The following is a 23,683-nucleotide window of genomic DNA, read 5'->3' on the forward strand; positions in this document are numbered from 1 at the left end:
CCCTAATATGCCATACAAAAACCAAAATTTCTGAAGGAAAAAAAAAATAAATTCGTTTTTGTATGGACTATTAGGGGGTGTTCTGGAAAAAAATTATTTTACAGCGAGGTAAACCAAAAAAAATATTTTACAGGGGTAAATCCGGAAATGACCTATATTACAGGGGGTAAAACTCTATTAACCCTAAAATTTAAACTATGTTAAACTTCGTTGTTATAACTTAACATTAAAACATGTACTCTAAAAAAAAATAACAACACAAATCAAAACATAACAAACTTTAAGATAATGGCAACACATCAAACCCATAGTCATATTTTTCTCAAGCAACCAAGTTCTAATGTTGGTCGGGCAAGCTAAACTTTTTTTTGATTCAATTGAATGCACTGGTGAAAGTGATTGTATACTCACTAAATGATAGAATGCAGCCGCACAATAACCAATTAAGTGTAATTTGTACTTTAATTAACACGTGATCAAACAAATATCCATTGTAATATTATGATTAAAGTTATCACGAACATGAAAAAAGAAAATTAAAAGTTGTCATGAGAAGACTATCGGTATGGAGTTATGTTTAATGTTTTACTCTACCTGTGAACGAAATAAAACGGAGTTCCACCTCACCGTACCACAAGAAATATAAACATGCTGAGGGTTGACTGTAACACCATATTTTCCAACGATAAATCATTAAATAACGAGAATATATTTAATAAAAAAAAAGTTACGTACAAACTTAACATTTTATCACTTAATAACGTAATTAGACGCCATCATTCTCACCGTCAATATAAGATAGACATCATCATCATCATCAATATAAAATAGACATCATCATTCTCATCATTAATATAAAGTAGACATCATCATTACACAATAAACACCATCTTTTCTCATTGTTTATCCTAAAATATACATCGTCTTTTCTCATCAGATGTATTTATATATATGTATATGACATTACTTCTCATTGCTCTTGTTTACAGTCATAAAATTCTTCATCATTACCCCATCAATACGTTTATATCACTACCATATTCTCTTCATTAATCCAATTCATAAACACGACTCGTTTCTACGTCAACATCCCTCTACTTTATTTTATTGTTCATCTTACAGTCATGCTCTATCTTCTCGTCTATTCTAGGCTATCTAGATACCTTATTCTAATAGCATACCATATTCTTCATTCTTAATTTAAGATGTTTACTTCTCCATGAACATTCCTTATAACATCTTCCATCCATACAACTAGGTTTTACCGCACCACCGTCATTACCTCTTTTATAATTATTCCTCTCATTAAAACAACTTTATATCATATTACTTCGTCTCACGTTCATCGCCATCTATAACATCGACCATTCCCCTAATTTTAACCATGTAAAAAATAAAGTAATAAAATTATAAGGTCAATAATTATGAAAATGATTTTACAAATTAAAATATGTGAATTATGTATAAGAATTTTATATTTAAGAGACAAAAAAATATTGTAGAATACAGTATATGGTGGCCTAGTGGTAACACTACCGTATTTTTTTCCTAAAAAAAAGTTTTATGAGAAATGAATAGGAGTTACATCGTTCCTAATTAATATATGCATTTACATGTGAAATTATTTAAATGTGATTGTACCTAAAAAAACGAATAGAACAAATATAGATTCTCTCTATTTCTCAAAAGAAATTAGTGATAATAGTAATTTTTTTAAATAGATGAAATGACAACATGTGTTAGAAATTTACACTCATAAGTGCAGAAGTTTGAGTTGATCACGATACATGACCTATCAATTTTAATATTTTTATCAGTTGATCTAAGATCGATGGATATTAATAGAGTTCTATTGAAATAGTGTTGTGTATATAGGCACCCATAAAATTATAGTGATTGGATTTTTCATTTCTTTTGAGAAACGGAGAGAATTTCACCCAAAAAAGTGCGCATGATTTTAACTATTCAATTTTTTACTAATAATTTATTATATTAATATATCGTTTTTAATTTGTTTTCATTGTATAGATTCTGAAGACGAAATTCACACATTAAATGTAATGACATAGAAATTATATTTTTTTCTTGAAGAGGGAATTATTATAGTTTTAAAACCGCACTTCACAACATACTAAATGTGTTGTATGCAAGTGAGGTATATGTTTCACATCGAATATAAATTGGACGTTGAACATTTTATAAATGAGACGACTCCTAAATCTATTGTCTTTAAGATTTTGAATAAAAATGTGATGTCTTTCTCACTTGTGTGGATGGTCCTCTTAGCTCCCCTCATGACCCAATAAAATGCATATGTGGTTTTTTCCAATATGAGTTGTTTGCACAAGATATTTTAAAATGACTTTTTAATTTGTGCAGAAATAATTTAAAAAAAGAGAAATTATATTTTGACAACCATTTTTTGACAACTTTTAGACAACTTTCTCTCTCCTACTCACAAAATGTTGTTATCCTCTCTCTTCCTTTTTCTCTCTCCATTGTTTTTGATCAATAAGAAGTGAGAAAAATAAGGTTGTCAACAAAGTTGTCATCAAATGGATGTCAAAATATCATTACTCTTAAAAAAAAGTGTCCGCAGAAACATAGAAAATTATTGCAATTTGGCAACTATCCGTTTCTTTCCATTAATTTGTATAGAATCAATTTCAGAGCAACCTTCACGCCACGCAGGACATGTATTTTTGGGCCCTAAAGTACATGTTTGCTACGAGGAATTAATATTGTTTAATTTTAGCAATGGTTGCAATCCCCATCTCAATATTTTATTTGTCGTCAAAAAGGAATACATGAATGAATGCTTAAGAGAGGTATCGTTCTTGTAAACTCGGATGCGGTGCCGTTGCAGTGTTAATGACTCAAGCAATGAATCACACACTACCCTTAGTATTAAGGGTTTGTCTTTTCATGGGATAGTAGTCTCTCACCGCTACACCGTAGAAACGTTGCTTTCTTTAAACACAAAGTACCATAAATAGAAAACTACAACGAAGAAATAGACTAAAATAAACAACTAAGGAATATCGTATTGCTAAAAAAATTAATAATAATATAGATAGATTATATAACGGTAGTTAATTGTTTGGTCTTTTATTTATGGTTTCTAAATTGACGTCTAACTTATGATTTTCAACGTGTTAGGAGCGTCCTTTATAAGAGCATAAATTGTTACTTCAGACTACTTTTTGCCTTTTATTTTCTCATGTAACCAAAAATACCAAGTATTACAACTTCAAAAAAATACTCCTTCCGTTCCTTTTTAAGTGTCATTTTTGGAGAAATTTTTTGTTCTTATTTAACTGTCACTTTCAAAGTTCAATGCAACAATAAATGTTGTTTTACCAACATTACCCTTAGTTATTTATTGTGGAGAGAGAAATATATGAAATAAGATATTAAATGATTAAGGCTATTATAGTAAAAGTATAGATTATTGTATAAGAAAAAGTAACATTTATTGAGTGTCTTGGTTTGTGTAAAATGTTAAAAAGTGACGCTTAAAAAGGAACGGAGGTAGTAAAAAATAAACCAAGTATTACGTAAAAAAAAAGTAGCAGTAGTGCATGTAATTTTACTCTTTCAAGCTAATCCCGACGTTTTCGTTACTCAATCTTTATTGAATTGTTTGAAATTTTGACTTGCCTACTTGGAATTAATATCCAACTCTTCTTGTTTATTGTTTTTTAATAAAAAATAAATAAATAAAAAAGGAAAACCCTCAGCTATGACTAAAATCCAATTCATTTTTTTTAAACAAAAATCCAATTCATTTAAAACAGTGTATAAAACAAAGAAGTCGTCTCGTTTGGTTCTATCTAGGGGACCTTAAAAAAGCTAGAATATACACTTGTTGAGAGAGCAAAATCCGAATGGTAAGGGTAACGATTGAGACCTGGCTTACACCACTTCTTATTTTGCTCATTGTACCGACATAAAAGGAATTTATATATATATATATATATATATATATATATATATATATATATATATATATATATATATATATATATATATATGGGGCTGTTAACTTGCACTCACATAAAAACACTAAGGTGCAAGTTAACAAGCTGCACCTACTTGTACTTTACTAAAATACCATTTTGTCTCTATTAAACTTTATTTTAATTAAAAGGACATTTTTGTAAATAACTTAAATAATATTTGTTTATAATAGAAAAACATGAGTGTTTTGGTAAATAACTAGTAGGTGAAGCTTGTTAACTTGCACCTTAGTGTTTTTAGGTGGATGCAAGTTAACAACCCCCTATATATATATATATATATATATATATATATATATATATATATATATATATATATATATATATATATATATATATATATATATACTCCCTCCGTTTCAAAATGAGTGTCCTTTTAGGTGTTTACACACATATTAAGAAATGCAATGATTAAAAGAAAGAGAATGGTTATTTTACCAAATTATCCTTATTAGCTATTGGTTAGTTTTAAAAGTAATACTTTGGAAGTAGTGTGCAGAATATTAATTGGAGGGTATAATTGAAAAGAAAAAATTATTATTGCATTGGAAATTGAAAGCGACATTCATTTTGAAACAATTTTTTTTTGGCTAAAGCGACACTCATTTTGAAACGGAGGGAGAGTATATATATATATATATATATATATATATATATATATATATATATATATATATATATATATATATATATATATAGGGTTTTGCTAGAAGACACCTTTTATGAATGTATCTTTTAGCAAGTTATTCTATGAGCATTTGCTAAAAGACACCAACTAATTTTTATGAAGGTGTCTTTTAGCAAAGTTATAGCTAAAAAGTGGAAATCACACCTTGAGGTGTGATGATGACATGCTGTCATTACGTAATTTTTAGGACTTATTTTGACAATTTGATAGAGTTCTCAAGCAAATATAAGGATCCAGGAGTGTTAAAGAGCAAGAAAACATCAAAAGCTGAATTGGCCAAATCGCGGCGCGTTTACAGGCAGCGTGACGCGATTTTGGCAAACAGAGAGCCATGTTTTTGAGCTATCCACAGCGTGGCGCGATGTGTAAGCAGCGTGACACGATTAAGAAGAAGGATCCAGAATGACTCGAGGTTTTTAAGCCATCGTGACGCGATTGGACACTCAGAAAAATATTTCCTATTTAAACAGAAGTCAGTCTAAGGAACAGGGGTTACGATTTTGGAGAACAAAAGTGCGATTTTGAGACGTGAAGGCTACTTGAAGGGCGATTTCCTCCTCCTTTACCCAGTTCATGTATGTTTTAATTATTTCATTGATTATGCTATTTGTAAACTCAATTATAAGTAGCTAAATCTCTCAGAGATTAGGTCAGAGATGAATCTATGTAACCCTAATTGATCTATGTTGCTGTGAAACTCTATTACTTATTAATGATATTATAGTTTTTATTCAATTCAATTGTTCTTAATGTTTTTTATATCCTGATCAAATATAAACATGATTTAGTGAGAACGAATGACTACTGACCATAGCTTTCGACTTAGACCTAATTGAATTGTTCTAATAAACATGGTTAGTCTAGGAATGGATAATCGTTTGTTAGTGATATTAGGTTAACGTGCTTAAACCTTTGATGATTATTAGACCACCTAAGGAATTAGGGGCTGTAGTTTAAGAAGAGGGTCCTAACTCAAGGGATTGATTAGGGCTAATTTGTTAACTATCGTGAAACTAGAGAATCATTAGTAATAATAGGTGCAGTATACCAATTAGGGGAACCATAGAGGATTCGACAGACCTGATCTCATCTCTCCCCATATTTTCTTAATCAATCTTTATTTTCTGTTATTTGATTTCATAAAATCAAACCAAATCTACTGCCTAGTGGCAATCCAAAAATAACTTTTATACATCCTATTTCTATAACGCAATTGAATTATTGAGATTAAAACAGTCCTTGTGGGATCAATATTTTTACTACTTCGATAACTACTGGTACACTTGCCAAACGACTATCATGTGACTTGCTAAAAGACACCTTCATGGGTGGCTTCTAGCAAAACCCATATATATATATATATATATATATATATATATATATATATGTGTGTGTGTGTGTGTGTGTGTGTGTGGTTTGCTAGGATACACCCAGTAGTTTTTATGTGGGAGTCTTTTAGCAAAGATATAACTAAAAAGTTGTTAATTATACCTTAAGATGAATGTTGTTAAAACACACCTTTTAAAAAATAAGTGGATGTATGTTAACAACTTCTATAGCCATTTGCTAGAATACATCCACTTATTTGTTAGAAGGTGTGTTTTAACAAGTTATAACTAAAAAGTAATTAAATGCATCTTAAGTTGTAGTTTGCTAAAAAACTTGTACGGAAAAACTAGTGGGTGTGTTCTACCAAATCTCAATTTTATATATCCATTCAACATTTTTTTTTAGAAATCCATTCAACATCTTATGTTCTCAGGATTCCTCTCTTCTTGTTATACGAACAACATATTATATTTATCAATCAATTTATCTATCTTTTCCCTCTTAAGATATCAAAGAGTTCCAGATATTTATCAATCTTTTACGATTAAAAAAAGGAAAATGGTAACCGGTGCCCCCGGAGTACTGATTAAGGATACTAAAAAGGAAAATTATAGGTTAATTATTGCATTGAAAATTATTTAATTAATTCATAAATAAGTCAACAAAGCTTCCTTTTATGGTAAAAATTTCCTTTTTTGTATGTTTAACCAGTGTCTGAGAGCACCGGTTAGCATGACCCTTAAAAAAAATAGCCTTCATTCAACTATCAATGCATCATGCATAATCTGACAAAAAACCGTGGGATTGTACAATATTTTTTAATAATGGTTGAAAATTACACTATTCATAGACATTAATTAAAAAATAGAAATTCTTGCATGCCTCCTCTTATGACTACCGGTGACGAAACAAGTGTGTGTTAATGGCGGGCGGTATGTGGCATGCCTAACAAATAACCCGAACCCGAATCCTAAGCTTCAAAGGGAATATTAAACATAAAAATACCATTTTGTCCCTCCTTAGAATTTCTATTTTCTTCTTCTTAATCATTTTAATGTTCTTAGAAATATATAAAAAATAAACCGTCCAACTTACCTCACGTATGATGACACCCCTCGTTTTTAGTTTAATTGAAGCTTTGAGTTTGAGTTCAATATTTAAAGCTTAAAACTATAAATGTTTTGAAATTAAATTGGACATGATAGCTCTTTATTATAAGTAGGAAAATGTTAATTTGTGCCCTCAAGGTACAAGTTAAGAATTCAAATATAGAAACATTTTGTTGAAAATTGTGTATTCAATATTCTAGAAATTTAAAATCTTATCTTTTCAAGATAAAATTTATGATTTAATTCCATTTTTAGATTCTTAACTTGTGTCCTTAGTGCATAAGTTAACACTATTCAAATGAACATTTTTAAACATACAAACCCCAAAAACAACTGCAAAGAGGAGATTATAAGTTCACTAAAAAGGGTTTTGAAAAGGAAAAAAAAAATCCAAAAATCCATAGAAATGTTAAAATTAACAAATCAATGATCAATAGGTATTTTGTTGCTTTTTTTGCCAAATACTATAATGAACCTCAAAGCGTTGACTTTATTGCTACCAATTTAATTGTACTTAGGACACACACGGCACAACTATATACATGTTTTTATTTTAGAGTCGTGTTAGAATACTAAAAAGGAAGTTATAAATTGAAAAGGAATTTTTTTTAACTTTTTATGAATTGATTACACATTTTTCAATACAATAATTATTATATAACTTCTTTTTTTTACATCCTTAATCAGTATTCCGAAACACCTGGTAGCATTTTCCTTTATTTTATTATTACTATTGTAACAATTTTATGAACTTACCAAAATGTTACTACTATACCCATCTTATTAAAAACAAGTCAACCTTAGCGAGCAATTAACTAGCTATAAATTCGTAAACGACACGATGCATTCGTCTTCAGTTTTGTCTTTAAAATTTCCTTAAGGACACGTCTCAAGTGAAAACAACACTTGGGGACCAATCAAAATGTAATCCTTGTCTTTAAAATTTCCTTAAGGACACGTCTCAAGTGAAAACGAAAAATGCTTATTGTTATGGTATAATTTTTCCAAATAATAATAGAATTGGATATTAATTATAATTAATTTTAATATTACTAATTTTATATATGAATTTCATTAATCATTACTCATATGACAAGGATATTCCAATAAACAAAATATGACGAGGACATTAAATAAGGACTCGTTTGTTTTTCATTCTTTGAGGCACAATAATGTCAATCGGTGGGGTATAATGGTATATAAAAGCTGAAGGGTAAAAAAGGAAATCCAAAAAATTGCATGCAAAGAAACTCGAAGTTTAAGGGGAGAATATGAAGACGCATGTCAATGAAATAAATCACACCAATTTATTACCAAGATTCTTCCTATAAATACTATCCCACCAAAAACTTCTCTGTTTTAATCCTCCCTACTTCTACTCTTACCTCTTTTTTAATCTCTCTTACCATATTAATAAAACTCTACTATATGTAACATTAATATTATTATTATTACAATGGCTTTAGAATCATATTCATCTTCATCCATGAAACTCTTATTGTTTATGGTTCCACTCATAATAGTTGCTGGTCTAGTTTCTGTGTTGGGTCCTAATCCTTCTAATTGGACTTCTATTCCAAACCCACCTCTAAGTGGAGATGATGTTACAACAACAACTATGGAGAAGGCTCAAGTTGTTGTAGCTGCTGTTGATTTTCATAACAAAGAAGTGAAAGCTATCTCTGATGATTCTCTTTTCAATCAATCTTCTACACCTCCACTTTCTATTCAGGCCATCGATGAAATACCTCAACTATTGGTAAGGGAGTAATTTTTTTTCCTTTCTATTTTGATTCCATACTTAAAGTTTGGATTTTCCTATTAAAAAAAGTTAAATTTTACAGGTGGAATATTAATAACTGTGGAAACTTCTTTGTTGGAATTTTTCATAAAATTTATGATTTTTGTTGTATTTACAAAGGAAATAAAGTAAAAAAGGAAAGAATTTATTTTACAGGTGGAATATTTATTTTTTGAGGGATTTTACAGGTGGGATATTAGAAACTTCTCTGTTGGAATTTTTCATAAAATATTCGATTATTATTGAAAAAGGAAATAAAGTAAAAAAGGATAGAATTTATGACTGCCATAAAGCGATTCACGTTTCTTTCCATTTCCCACTTTTTATAGGAAAAAAAATATGCTATTCTTTTCTTTGGTTCCACGATGAATGACTAGAGATAGAATCTTTAAGATTAAATGTTTGAGAAATTTTACAATATGGTTTTATATTTTCTTTCGGTTTAATAAGATCCTAAGGAAAAATATGTATTTTTGCAAATAATGAAAATATATTTTTAGTCCGAATGGGTTTGTAAACTTTAAGTAAATTAGCAAGTTTCTTCGTTATAAGTAAATTAAAATTCCCTAAAAAAAAGTAAATTAAACGGATGGAGTAATATTTTCATTTTCAAGGTAATTTTTGGTTTGTGAAATGGAAATATTTGAACTTACGCCAATTGCTGTTTCAAGCTGGATGTTACCGTGCTGTTGCCGTAATGCAGCAATCTTAAGAATAAATTTCTTGATTATTCCACACCACTAGTAACTAGCAGCAAAAAAAATTTTGACCCCCTTTTTATAAAAAAAAAAAAAGTTGACCCCATTCACCTTGGAATCTACAGTTGGTTTAAAATTAATTATCTGTCCCCTAAATTTACCGGAGTAAATTTGATTTCTGGATGGATAATATATTAATATTGCTAATAGTAGTAGTTTTTATTTTGCTTTATTCTTTAGATCATATTCACTCTACATTATTCATAATTTATTTTCATTTTGGAAGAGAGAAAAGGACAAGAAAGGTTACATAAATTTCACGTTTTCTTTATAGAATTGGATTGAAACAAGCCACTTGTTAGGGAGTTCATATTTTTTTGTTAAATATATTTTTAATCCTTACAATAAATTTTTCAATTTAGTCTCTACAAGCATTTTTTTTTTTTCTTTCAAACTACCGCCTATCACTCGTTCTAAAATAGTTAGAATTAACATATGATCAGTATTCTAGACTTTAAATAAAATATTAATCACCGGTAATTTTTTTTTTACCAGAACAAAGATGAGGAAAGTCTCAATGCCTCCCAAATTTTGCCAAACATAACCAACTCTATGAATGAATCTCACATTCCTCTAGAGAAACCAAACCTACCAAGAAAATTCAGCATCTTAGACAGAACCGAAGCTGGTCTACTACAAGCTAGAGCTGCAATAAGAAAAGCAAGAAACGAGAATCAAACACAAGACATGGACTATGTTCCAATAGGACCAATGTATCACAATCCTAATTCATTTCACAGGTAAATATTGCTTAACATTTTTTTTCCTGTCTAAAACATTCTACTAACATAATTACATTTGATTGGTTTGATACGATTCACTCACCTTACTTCGCAAAATTGTTATTTGTTATATAACAGGAGTTATTTAGAAATGGAGAAACAATTCAAAGTATTTGTGTACGAAGAAGGGGAGCCTCCGGTTTTCCATAATGGTCCTTGCAAAAGTATATACTCCATGGAAGGAAATTTCATCCATGCTATCGAGATGAATGATCGATTTCGAACAAGAGACCCCGAGAAGGCACATGTATTTTTCCTTCCTTTTAGTGTGGCAAAGATGGTCCAATTTGTCTATGTACGCGATTCTCATGATTTTAGTACCATAAAGAAAACCGTCGCAGATTATATCAATGTGGTTTCCGAAAAATATCCCTTTTGGAACCGAAGCCTTGGAGCTGATCATTTCATGCTTTCTTGCCATGACTGGGTGAGTATATCACTATCTCTTAAAAATGTTAGTCCATGCATTTTCTATTTTGAGAGGAACAATCACTTACCAACAAATGTTTACTATGGACGTGATCTTCAATATTGAGGAGAATAGCGATCAAATATTGCTGATATAATTGTTAGAATCCGTTGAATATTGTTTGAGAAAGTTACAAGTTAGTTATGATTAGTTTGAAATTGTTTATAATTTGTTAGCTTAGTTAAGATCACTCTAAAAAATGTACTCATTATAAAAGGTTTTCCATTTTATCAATTTTTAACTAGTAATAACTAACTTGTAACAAAGTCAAGTTCGATTTAGAGAAAAACATGTGTTCTTTTTCAAGATTCAACTGTCCTACAAGATAACAAAGTTAGATTCAACATGTGTTCTCTATTTTTCAACCTGCATCTTGGTCTACAATTATTTCAACATTTTTGTTGCTTCTATTTTCAGGGGCCAGAGACATCAACTTCAGTTCCAAACTTGTACAAAAATTCAATCCGTGCGCTTTGCAATGCGAACACATCAGAGGGATTCAAGCCTGCAAAGGATGTATCTATTCCAGAAATCAATCTTCAAACCGGTACAATACATGGTATTGTTGGCGGGCCATCACCATCTAAGCGATCAGTTTTGGCTTTCTTCGCCGGTGGGGTTCATGGGCCCGTTAGGCCTGTTCTACTTGAACATTGGGAAAACAAAGATGAAGATCTTCAAGTTCACAAGTACCTTCCAAAGGGTGTGTCTTACTATGATATGTTGAGAAAAAGCAAGTTCTGTCTTTGTCCTAGTGGGTACGAGGTTGCAAGTCCAAGAGTGGTGGAGGCAATATACACAGGTTGTGTTCCAGTTCTAATTTCAGATCATTATGTTCCTCCATTCAATGATGTTTTGAATTGGAAATCATTTTCTGTTGAAGTCTCCGTCAATGATATACCTAATTTGAAGAAAATTCTAACGAGTATATCTCCAAGACAGTATATAAGAATGCAGAGAAGAGTAGGACAGGTTAGGAGACACTTTGAGCTACATTCCCCACCTAAGAGATTTGATGTGTTTCATATGATCCTTCATTCTATATGGCTTAGAAGATTAAACTTCAGACTCCACGATGATCAATAACATACTATAAGATTATTAGTTAATTAGCACGTATGGTTGCCAAATTAGTTTCAATAGTGTTTTTTTTTTTTTTGTCAATGTTTCAATAGTGTTTTATTGGCAGTGTATTTTTTTTTTCCTTGGTATGAATCGAGTATTTTCTGCGCGCAACTACGCTCAAGTCGGGTAATGTAAGATGATGGTGTGAATGTGATTCTTTCCCTTTATTCTAGTGTATAAAATTTGTATGTAGTAAAATTTGGGTGAATGATATTTTACTGTCCCATATTGGATGCCATTGTCTATTAGAAAAAAGTGTAAAATTTGTTTGTAGTAAAATTTGGGTGAATGATATTTTACTGTCCCATATTGGATGCCATTGTCTATTAGAAAAAAGTGAACACTTTAAATATGCAAATTATCCCAACAATATTTAGAGGTTTGGTTTTTTCTTGTGAAAATTATTTTCAAGTCCTTACAGATATATCGATTTAATATTTGATTTCAATCTGTCAAAATTAGGGATGTGGATATCTTAGACTAAATTAGGGCCTTCTATAGCAAGTCATATTTTTATCTTCTAGGATTGATTTTGACCTTTTGAAAGTCGAATGTAGTTTTGTTAGTCTTTTAAACGTCTAGTACATATGAATGTATTTAGATAAGCGATTATATCTATCTTTAAATAAATTATCTCTGTATTTCATATGCTTATTAAAAAAAACTGTTTTAGTAAAAAAAAAAAAACTAGGCAAAATTACACAATTAGTCCCTTAACTTAATTTTAGGTAACACTTTCGTCATTTATCTTTTTTTTTTTTGTAACGATTTAGTCCTTTATGTTATAAAATAACAACATAGTTATCATTTTTTTTATGAAAAAATAATCAAAAACTCCAAAAAAAAATAATCAAACTCATAGACAAACACAAATCTTCATCATACAAGCCTAAAAAATCAAATTTCATTGAAAAAATCTCATAAAAAATGATAAAATATTGTCATTTTATAACATAAAAGGACTAAATCGTTGCAAAAAAAGATAAAGGACGAAAGTGTAACCTAAAATTAAGTTAAGAGACTAATTGTGTAATTTTGCCAAAAAACTATGTTAAAAAATACACTATATTTTAACATGACATTTTAGAGAATTTGAGCATATATGACATTATATGTTAATTCAAGTTTATAATAATATATTTAAATATTTGAAAATTAATGTAGACTAATAAGTTTAAATTACTGAATAAATTAACAAATTTATCATGGGGAGGTCGAGGGAAGTGTTAAGAGAGGTCATCCGAAGGCGTCCTTATAGTGGAAAAAGTCGTGTATTATTGGGGAGGCTGCAATGGAAAAATATATGTCTGATAGTTATTTAGTCAAAGATGTTTATCAGATTCTTATGTTTTCAGACAATTTGGATGTCATGTATTTGAATTATTTGAAAAGAGCATAATTCAAGAACTTTTTGCAATAATGAACTTTTGTTGGACCAGTTTTTGGATCGTATCGTACTCCAATCGCGGTGGTGGTTGAAGAATATAGACTGATTTTCGCTGTAGATTTTCATTCTTGGTAGATTAATCCATTATTTTGTTTAGGATTGTGGACTTTGTAATCTTGGCTTAGCCTTTTTTTTTTATTTTCCCTTGTTTATGTATAGATAACTCTTGTTAATCTCTTTGCGGCACATCTTGTGCTTCAAAAGAATGTTAGTTATTATTGTTCTTTTTTTTGCCTCTTAAAAAAACGTACTAATCAAAATGAATATTACAATAACAAATTTATTTCAATATGAACAAATTTTGCAAGTAAAAAAAATTATATTTACACAGATTAAAAGCATAAAAATGGTATATTTGCATATACTATAGTAAAAAAACCATTAAACATATTGTAAAAAAAATGAAACCAATAAAGGAAATAAAAAATATTGCATGCAAAAACTCGGAAAAGATTATGAGGAGAGTTTGAATACTATTGGCAATAAGATCACACCAATTTATTACCATGATTCTTCCTTCCTATGAGTATTATATATCCCACCCAAAAGATTTCTGCTTTATGTTTAAACCTACTCCTCTGTTTCTACTCTTCTCTCTTCTTTTCTTTTTCACTAACAAAATCATCATGATTTCTCCTACCATATAACTCTACGTACTATATGCAGCATTAATAAGAATAAGAATACGATGGCTTTTGAATCATCTTCATCAATAAAACTCTTGTTGATTATGGTTCCACTCATAGTGATTGCAGTGGTTGTTTCTGTATTGGGTCCTAACCCTTCTGACTGGGTTCCTTTTCCATACCTACGCCACTTATGGAGTTCACAAAGTGGTGTTATTCAAGCTACTCCACCACTTTCTATTCAGGCTATTCAAGCTCCTCAACAATTGGTAAGAGCAGTTTTTTGTACAATATTTTTCTTTTGTTATATCCTTAAATTTCGTGATTTCTAAGATAAACTCAATATCTTATAGGTGGAATATTAAGTACTCTATTGGAATTTTTCATAAATTATTTGATGATTATTACTTTTAAAGAAGGAAAGAAAGTAAAAAAGAAAATAATTTAAGACTGAAATAAAGCAAATGAATTTTTATTTTTATTTTTAAATCGTATCTTTTCTGCACGCAAATATCTTGAGTGGTCTTGTCGACTCAATGAGTGTCAAACTCTCCCCAAAAGTTTTTGCATTGTTAGTGTCAAACTCCCCCAAAAGCTTTTACATTGTTGCATGTCCAATTTCGTGTTCAAACTTGAGATATTGACTAAAGACTAGTGCCATCACAACTAGACTCTTTGGTATGTATGTTTGGTTTTCATTTCACACTTTTTTTTTTTTTTTTTATAGAAAAATATATCCGATTTTTTCCTTTTAGAATACGAAATGACTAGAGATAGAATCTTTATGATTTAGTAAAGAATAAGATCGAGAAACTTTTTTGAGAGGAAGATTGAGAAACTTGAATAGTTTTTTTTAGAGCATTTTCTTTCGGTTTGTTTGCATCCTAAAAATAAATAAGAAAATATATTGCGGTACATATTTTTTTAGGTAGATGAAACAAGGCATTGAAAGTTCACAATACATAAGTGGAGGAGTTAGGACTCGAACTTAAATCACATTATTTAACCTAATAATTTCATCATTTTCACCGGTTTAGCTAGAACCTATAAATTATTTTGCTACACACTTTTTTGTTAAAAATTGTTCATATTTTTGGTACCATTTTTTGTACCTTGTTTCAATGTTTCTAATAATATATCTTAATTATATTATATAATTTAGTCTAAATGATGATTTTGTAAAGTTTGTTTGGTTTCAAGGAGAAGTTAATAAGAGAGAAATAGATGAGAAAGAGTGTGAAAAGAGAAAATAAATGAAGTTACTAACAAGTCTTTCATTATCACAGATTCAGAGGTAATAAAGTTTTAACTATGAGAAAAGATTTTGTAATCCGCAAAAGAAATGTATTTTCATAATCTTATAGCGATTCAGATGCATCTAATGTGGTACTGACATTAAACGTCCATCAACAACCTTCCACCTATGTCGAATCTATATTGAGAATTGTATTCATTTTAATGTCTGGTTTCATAGTTTAAATTTTTTGTACATTAGACGTGAGACCAACAAAGGTACCCATTATTTAGCTAAATATGATCTTCATAATAAGGATTGAAAAGACTCCATCTTATATTTTTTTTAGTCTTAACCTTTGATTTATTGTCAGATTTTCGTTAATGAAATCATCTTAATCCAAAAAATAACAATAGTTCTTTCTAATATAGTCAAAAAAGTGAACATAGTCTTTGAGACATTTAAATATGGGGTTTGCTAGGATACACCCACTAGATTTTATTAAGGTGTGTTTTAGCAAAAATATAACTAAAAAGTTGTTAAATACACCTTAAGGTGAATGTTGCTAAAACACACATTCTAAAAAATAAGTGGGTGTATGTTAGCAACTCCTATAGGCATTTGCTAGGATACACCCACTTATTTTTTAGAAGGTGTGTTTTAGCAAGTTATAACTAAAAAGTAGTTAAATACACTTTAAGGTGTAACTTGCTAAAACACTCCCACATAAAAACTTGTGGGTGTGTTCTAGCAAATCCCTTTAAATATACTACTGAGCCAACACAACTTCTATGAATATAAATCTTACGGTTTTCAGCATAAACCAAACCTGGCAAGAAAGCTCAGCAACTTAGACAGAGTCGAAGCTGATCTACTACAAGCTAGAGCTGCAATAAGAAAAACAGTAAATGGAAATCAAACACAAGACAAAGACTATGTCCCAACAGGACCAATGTATCACAAACCTAACTTATTTCACAGGTAAATAATACACAACATTTTTTTTTTTCTAATCTAAATATTCTACTTACATTTGGTTGGTTTGATATAATTCACTGACCTAATTTTGCAAAATTTTTTATTTAACAGGAGTTACATAGAAATGGAGAAACGGTTCAAAGTATTTGTCTACGAAGAAGGGGAGCCTCCAGTCTTCCATAATGGATATTGCAGAGATATATACTCCATGGAAGGAATTTTCATCAATGAAATGGAGATGAATGATAAATTCATCACAAAAGACCCTGAGAAGGCACATGTATTTTTCCTTCCTTATAGTGTAGCAATGATGGTCCATTATGTCTATGTACGAGACTCTCGTGCTTATGACCTCTTAAGGATAACCGTCAAAGACTACATCAATGTCCTTTCCGAAAAATATCCCTATTGGAACCGAAGTCTTGGAGCTGATCATTTCATACTTGCTTGCCATGATTGGGTAAATCTATCACTATCATTTTTTCTTAAAAATCTTAGTACATGCATTCTACAATAAGTGGACACTTGTTAGCATTTTCCTAAAAGATATCATACATTTAGTGTAGTCAATATTGCACATGTTCCACAAACGCTTTTTTAAAATGTTGTGACCTACACTGTGGTATACAATTTTTGTGCTGCTTCTATTTTCAGGGGCCAGAGGTCTCAAATGCAGTTCCAAACTTGTACAAGAATTCGATTCGTGCGTTTTGCAATGCCAACACCTCAGAGGGATTCAAGCCAGTAAAAGATGTATCTATTCCAGAAATCAATGTTCGAACCGGCACAATTGATGATCTTCTTGGTGGACCATCACCATCTAAGAGATCAATTTTGGCTTTCTTCGCTGGTGGGCTTCATGGGGATATTAGGAATGTTCTACTTGAACATTGGGAAAACAAAGACCAAGATATTCAAGTTCACAAGTACCTTCCAAAAGGTGTGTCTTACTATGCTATGTTGAGAAAAAGCAAGTTCTGTCTTTGTCCTAGTGGGTACGAGGTAGCAAGTCCAAGAGTGGTGGAGGCAATTTACACAGGTTGTGTTCCAGTGCTGATTTCTGATCATTATGTTCCTCCATTCAGTGATGTTTTGAATTGGAAATCGTTTTCTGTTGAGGTTTCGGTTAAGGATATACCTAACTTGAAGAAAATTCTGATGAGTATATCTTCAAGACAGTATATAAGAATGCAGAGAAGAGTAGGACAGATTAGGAGGCACTTTGAGGTACACTCTCCACCTAAGAGATTTGATGTGTTTCATATGATCCTTCATTCTATATGGCTTAGAAGGTTGAACTTCAGACTCCACGATGATTAATAACATTATAAGGTAAGATAGTTAGACTTAGTTAATTACCATGGTTGGTAAAATAGTTTTGATTGGTAAGAGTGATGATATTGTACTTTCCCATATTGGATGACATTATGCAAGAAATTTTATTTGTGGTCAATGAATATTAGATATCATGAGTATGTTTGAATAGTATTACAAATGGTTGAATGAATTTATGATGGATGAATCATTGAACTCTTCGTGAAAGTGTATGATTTGATATTTTATGACTATTTATAAAAGAATTGGTAGAACCATTGTAACCCTGCATAAAAGTGTACGTTTCCTCTCAAGACCCATTGAAAACCAGTCAAGCACAAAAAAAAACTGGTAACTCGACTGTTTATGCAACTAATAATTAAAACATAATCTTTTTTTTCTCTCTAAATGACCGATTGGTGTTCTCTCTGTTTTTTTTTTTTTACAAATAATGATTAGTTGTTCTTTGGATACTTTTTTTTTTTTTTTACAGAATGTTCTGTGGATACTTTTAAGTTCATAAACTAACTCTTTTTTGTAATTGTAACATATATATATATATATATATATATATATATATATGAGTTAGGATCCGTTGACACCAGGTGTCAACGAATTCGTTGACACCAAATCTCAACCGTCTATCTCATTTAATCAAAAGGCTCATATTATTTCACATCTCTATTTGACGAGTATCTTTTACATCAATCACATGCTATTATTTTTTTTTCCAATTATTTATGTTACAATCATACGGTTCCAGAGACAATTTATTGCGAATTAATGTTCCAATTAATTTGGTGTAATTTCCTCCAATTCCACCAAAGTAATTTGCTGTAATTTCTTCCGCTGCCACACATCCTCTTGGTTTATTACTCATACAGTTTCAGGGATATTTATTCCAAATTGATGAAAACAATTGTAAATGGAGAGGAAGGTATTGAATCCAAGATTGACAATTGAGTTTTTGAAATTTTATTCCAATTTCATAACTATCCCTAAGTAATAGAATTCCCAAATTCATTACCTAAAATACATTGAGAAGGAGAAGAAGATATAATTTTTATTTGGAACATTGATCGATGGTAGAGAGGGGAAATCTGACCGACAACAATAAGAAAGAGGAGAGAGATAACAAAGAACACTTAAGCTAAAAATGGGGTGATGCAAAAATTTGGTAAGAAAAGATCCAAAGAAGTAATGATCATGTAAGATTTTAAGTAAATAAATATGAGCCTTTTGATTAAATGAAATAGACAGTTGAGATTTGGTGTCAACGAATCCATTGACACCTGGTGTCAACAGATCCTAACTCTCTCTATATATATATATATATATATATATATATATATATATATATATATATATATATATATATATATGGGGTTTGCTACAATAGACCCACTCATTTTCATGAAGGTCTATTTTAGCAACCAACACCTTTTCACTTGGACACAAAAACCCTTGTTTTTATTTTTTGGAAAAACTAAAACTAAAGGGTGCAAATGTCATTTTGATTTAAATGTTAGATTTTATTTTTATTTCTATTTATTTTTACGAGAAGCTTCAAAGTCCATTCTTTTTCTTCCTTCATTGTTTTTTTACAGACTTTCTTCATTCTGTGTTTTTTTTACAGATCTTTCTTCAAATTAAACAAATTGGTTATTGGAAAATTTCAGTTGCCGATGATCCGCGGCAGTCTAGTTCTCCCAGTGGTTCTTCTGGTCCAAATCCAATGCATAAGGTGCCAAGTTTATCGGAATTTCTTAGTTCCGTGGGATCATTTTCGAAATTGAAGTGGCAAGGGAATGGTTATAAAAAACTGAAAACAGTGGATCATCATAAAGAAACTGATAGTGCTACTAATTCCAATGGCTGAATTGAATAGGTTGAGCCCTTATTCTGCTTTTGTTGTTTTGCTCATCGTTGAAACTTCCTTGTGTGATTTTTATTGCAGTTGTTGAATTACTAACATTGTGTTTCTCTATTTAGTTTTTTTTATTGAAAAAAGGGAAAGAAACAATGCATGTTACGAAAGAAGTAAAAGTAGCCTCAGTTCTGATGAATGCTATGACAAGCATCTGTATAGATGGTGTGGTGCTATTCAGAGACAGCTTCAAAGATCTTAATGCCAAATGCAATACAGTGGGCCTGTTCGAATAATTATCCCACAATGGTTTGTTTAATTTGAAGAAAGATCTGTAAAAAAACACAGAATGAAGAAAGTATGTAAAAAACAATGAAGGAAGAAAGAGAATGGACTTTGAAGCTTCTCGTAAAAATAAATAGAATAAAAATAAAATCTAACATTTAAATCAAAATGACATTTGCACCCTTTAGTTTTAGTTTTTCCAAAAAATGAAAACAAGGGTTTTTGTGTCCAAGTGAAAAGGTGTTGGTTGCTAAAATAGACCTTCATGAAAATGAGTGGGTCTATTGTAGCAAACCCCTATATATATATATATATATATATATATATATATATATATATATATATATATATATATATATAATGAGCTCATGTTTTTAATTTTTTATATTTCTAATTTAAATAAAATGATCTTTAATAAAATTGTTTGTTTGCAAATATGTGTTACAAATGAAAAATATTATTTATTATTTATTTAAATATGGTATACATTAGTTTAGGTATAAAATATACTTATTAGGTTAATTTTGATGATTTTTGATTTATGAGATTTCTTCTTTATATTTCTTCTTTATTATTTATGTACATTTGTGAAAGAGAAGACCACAAAACATCACATGAGTGACTTGGTTCTTTTGTAAAATTTATACTATGAATCACATTGTTTTGTTATTTACAAGATCAATTAACTTACATCATATAATATCAATATATTTTTTAAAAAACTGGCCCATTCTTATTACAATAATACATAATATAATAAAATTACCTATATACATAGAATATAGAAACTAAACTCACAAACTATGCCCTATAGATATTCTCAAACACATCACATTACAAAATTAGAAGATAGATAGATGTCATCACCAAAGAGCTTCTTAGGCTACGTGTAACACTTACATTTTCTTTCTCTAACAGAAGTGTGACACTTACATACATAAATTCTGGTATCCAGAAAACATTGAAAAGTACCGACTGCCATTTTCTTCCACGTGTCACAATCTTAAACTCATTTCCTCCACGTGTCACTCTCCTAAAGCATCCTTCCCTCATTGTTTTGCTTTACCATATTCAACACCGACTCTGTTTCCTTTATATATAAACCCATCACCACAATGCATTTATACATGAAAAGAAAATTCATTCAGTGCATTCAATAATTCACAGCAATATTTTCACACAAATAGTTACACTCACGTCTGAAATTTCATTTTCTACGATATTTTCAAGTCTTAAGATCAATGGCTTCAAGGAAAGTGTTCAAGGAAGACAGAGCTGAAGCAGCTGCAAAGCTAGCTGCAAAAGACATTGGCGACGTAAACCGAACAAACGAAAGAGAAGAAGGTTACACACTTAATTCAGAGTTACAGTTCAAACAAGCACGTGCAGAAGCAGCTTCAAAACTTGCTGCTAAAGATCTTGAAGATGTTAACCGAGCAAGAGAAAGTGCATTCAATGCTACAGGGTATCAACAAGAAGAACAGAAACCAGGTGTTCTTGGTTCAATGTTCAAAGCAGCAAAAGAAGCTGTAGTTGGAAAGAGTTATGAAGCTGGTGAAAAAGCTAGGGATACTACAGATTATGCAGCTCAGAAAACAAGAGAAAATGCTGATTATGCTGCAGAGAAAGCCAGAGAAACGAAGGACACAACTGCGAATAAAGCTGGGGAATACACAAACTATGCTGCAGACAAAGCGAGGGAGGCGAAAGATACTACTGCGAATAAAGCAGGGGAGTATACAAACTATGCTGCAGAGAAGGCGAAGGAAGCAAAGGATGCAACGGTGAACAAAGCTGGGGAGTATACAAACTATGCTGCGGATAAGGCGAAGCAGGCGAAGGATGCGACAGTGCAGAAGGCTGGAGAAGCTAAAGATGCTACTGTGAACAAAGCTGGCGAGTATAAGGATTATACTGCTGAGAAAGCTGTAGAAGCAAAGGATACTACTGTGGGGAAGCTTGGAGAGTTGAAGGATTCTGCTGCTGATGCTGCTAAGAGAGCTATGGGTTTCTTGACTGGCAAGAAAGATGAAACTAAGGAGAAGACAAAGGTTTGTTACCTCAAATTTTCAACACTTCAATTTCATAATTTAATTAGGTCAATTTAATAATTTAATTGTGTGTTAGCAGGAAATGCTGGGTGGAACGGAAGAAGATGCAAGGATGAGAATGGATGATTTAAGTGTGGAAAGAGGAGGGAGAGGGAGAGGTAGAGAGAAGGTGGTTGTGAAGGTGGATGAGAGTAGGCCAGGAGTGGTGGCTGATGGGCTGAGAGCAGCAGCAGGAGTAGACAAGGCTGATACGGGATACTTGGAGGAAGAAGGCACCATTCATGTTGAGCGTCGTCGTGAGAAAATGTGATCATCATATGCTATAATATATATGTGCAATGATGTTGCCGGCCATATGACTACTAGTTTTTTGTAATCATAATGTGTTCTGTAATAATAATATTTTGTGTTGTTCACTGTGTTTAATCTCAATATTGTTGTTAATCAATCAAATCCCGCTTTACCTTTTTTTGGTTTGGATATGTTTTGTTTTCTTGAGAGGATGAGTTAGTGGTTCATTTTCTGTTTTAGTACAAGCAAATAGATGGCTTGAGGCTCTTTGTATGTGGAAAAGGATGATGGATCAAATAAATATGCCCTTCAAATTGCTCAAAACTCCGGTTGGAAGTTACAATTTGATCGCTTGAGTCTCGTCTGAATGTTCAAGGGTCTATTGAGCAACCAAGCAAGTAACAAGGCTAAAATATGGTTTTAGCCCCTCCAAATATGCCTCGTTTTGGTTTTCGTCCCTGTAAAAAAAAAAATTGTTTTTAGTCCCTAGAGGGACTATTTTCAAAAACAAAAAAATTTGCAGGGACCTTTTTTAAAAACAAAATATTTTGCAGGGACCAAAAACTACAAAATTGGTTCAGTTGTAATGTGCCACGTATGCAAATCATCATAAAAGTGGGGTTAGGGACTATTTTCAAAAACAATATTTTACAGGGACCAAAAACTACAAAAAAAATTGATAGGGACTAAAATCAAAACCAAAACGAGACATATTTGTAGGGACTAAAACCATATTTTAGCCCAAGTAACAAATGCATTGGGCTTTAGTTTGTTTTCTATGAACTACAATTTTTTTTTTAAAATTGGACTTAAAAATGCAATTCTTTGAAAATTTCCCCTTCCACTCCTGCATTCTCAAACGGCAAACCCCAATATTTCGATTCATTTTATCCCTCTCCGAACAGAAACAGTATTACAAGACATAATCACCATATGTTAACAGAAACAACATAATAAGACATAATCATTAAGTATGTCGCACCATATTTTGAGTTATTGAGTGAGTTTAAAAGGTGTTTTATTGGATGGGGGCTTCTATGGTGAAGTTACTTTTGTGACTTTATTGGAAAAGTCGCTTATGTGGCTTAATTGGAGAGTGCCACGTGGATGTCTTTTTAAATCGGTTATTTGGAAAAACGATTTTAAAAAGTTTTTGTTTTAAGAAAAAAGATATTTTTAATTTCTTTTTTATTATTGTTTTCATTTTTATCCCTTAGGATTGTGTTCCTGGCTCTGATACCAGATTTGAAATGGGGTTTTCTGCGGAATTTTCTCGAGTTTCTTTTAGAAGTTTCTCGATGTTATCTAAACCTTGAAAAGGTTGTAGAAGTATTTTTGCTCTTTTTCTTTGAATTTCTATCTTTTGGATAGAGTTGTTAGCGGAATTTTCTTCAATTTCAATTTCTAGATCTTCAATTAGATCTATATGCGTTTTCATTAAAGATTGAGCTTTATACATTATTTGTTTGAATGTTATTAGATCATAATACCATTCTATATCACTTACTAG

The 23,683-nt window shown here is 30.9% G+C and overlaps 3 protein-coding genes across 3 annotated transcripts; all 3 read left to right on the forward strand.

The window, feature by feature from the left end:
- The first annotated feature begins 8,501 nt into the window (after positions 1-8,501).
- Positions 8,502-12,070, forward strand: LOC146910643 (Exostosin family protein). Its single transcript, XM_085722827.1, has 4 exons — positions 8,502-8,904; positions 10,200-10,444; positions 10,565-10,913; positions 11,373-12,070. The coding sequence occupies exons 1-4, from the start codon at positions 8,602-8,604 to the stop codon at positions 12,039-12,041; spliced, it is 1,566 nt and encodes a 521-aa protein (XP_085578953.1). The 5' UTR covers positions 8,502-8,601; the 3' UTR covers positions 12,042-12,070.
- Positions 12,071-14,215: 2,145 nt separating this feature from the next.
- On the forward strand, positions 14,216-17,824 carry LOC146910644 (putative glycosyltransferase At5g03795). The gene is made up of 4 exons (XM_085729453.1): positions 14,216-14,422; positions 16,205-16,368; positions 16,477-16,825; positions 17,020-17,824. Exons 1-4 carry the CDS (start codon positions 14,216-14,218, stop codon positions 17,683-17,685), a joined length of 1,386 nt encoding a protein of 461 aa, XP_085585579.1. The 3' UTR covers positions 17,686-17,824.
- Positions 17,825-20,957: 3,133 nt separating this feature from the next.
- LOC146910645 (uncharacterized) lies at positions 20,958-22,362 on the forward strand. Its single transcript, XM_085726586.1, has 2 exons — positions 20,958-21,882; positions 21,962-22,362. Exons 1-2 carry the CDS (start codon positions 21,073-21,075, stop codon positions 22,190-22,192), a joined length of 1,041 nt encoding a protein of 346 aa, XP_085582712.1. The 5' UTR covers positions 20,958-21,072; the 3' UTR covers positions 22,193-22,362.
- The last annotated feature ends 1,321 nt before the right edge of the window (positions 22,363-23,683 follow it).

The sequence above is a fragment of the Medicago sativa genome, chromosome 7, assembly GCF_051527215.1.
Source record: "Medicago sativa cultivar Bolivia chromosome 7, Bolivia_mono, whole genome shotgun sequence".
NCBI lineage: Eukaryota > Viridiplantae > Streptophyta > Magnoliopsida > Fabales > Fabaceae > Medicago > Medicago sativa.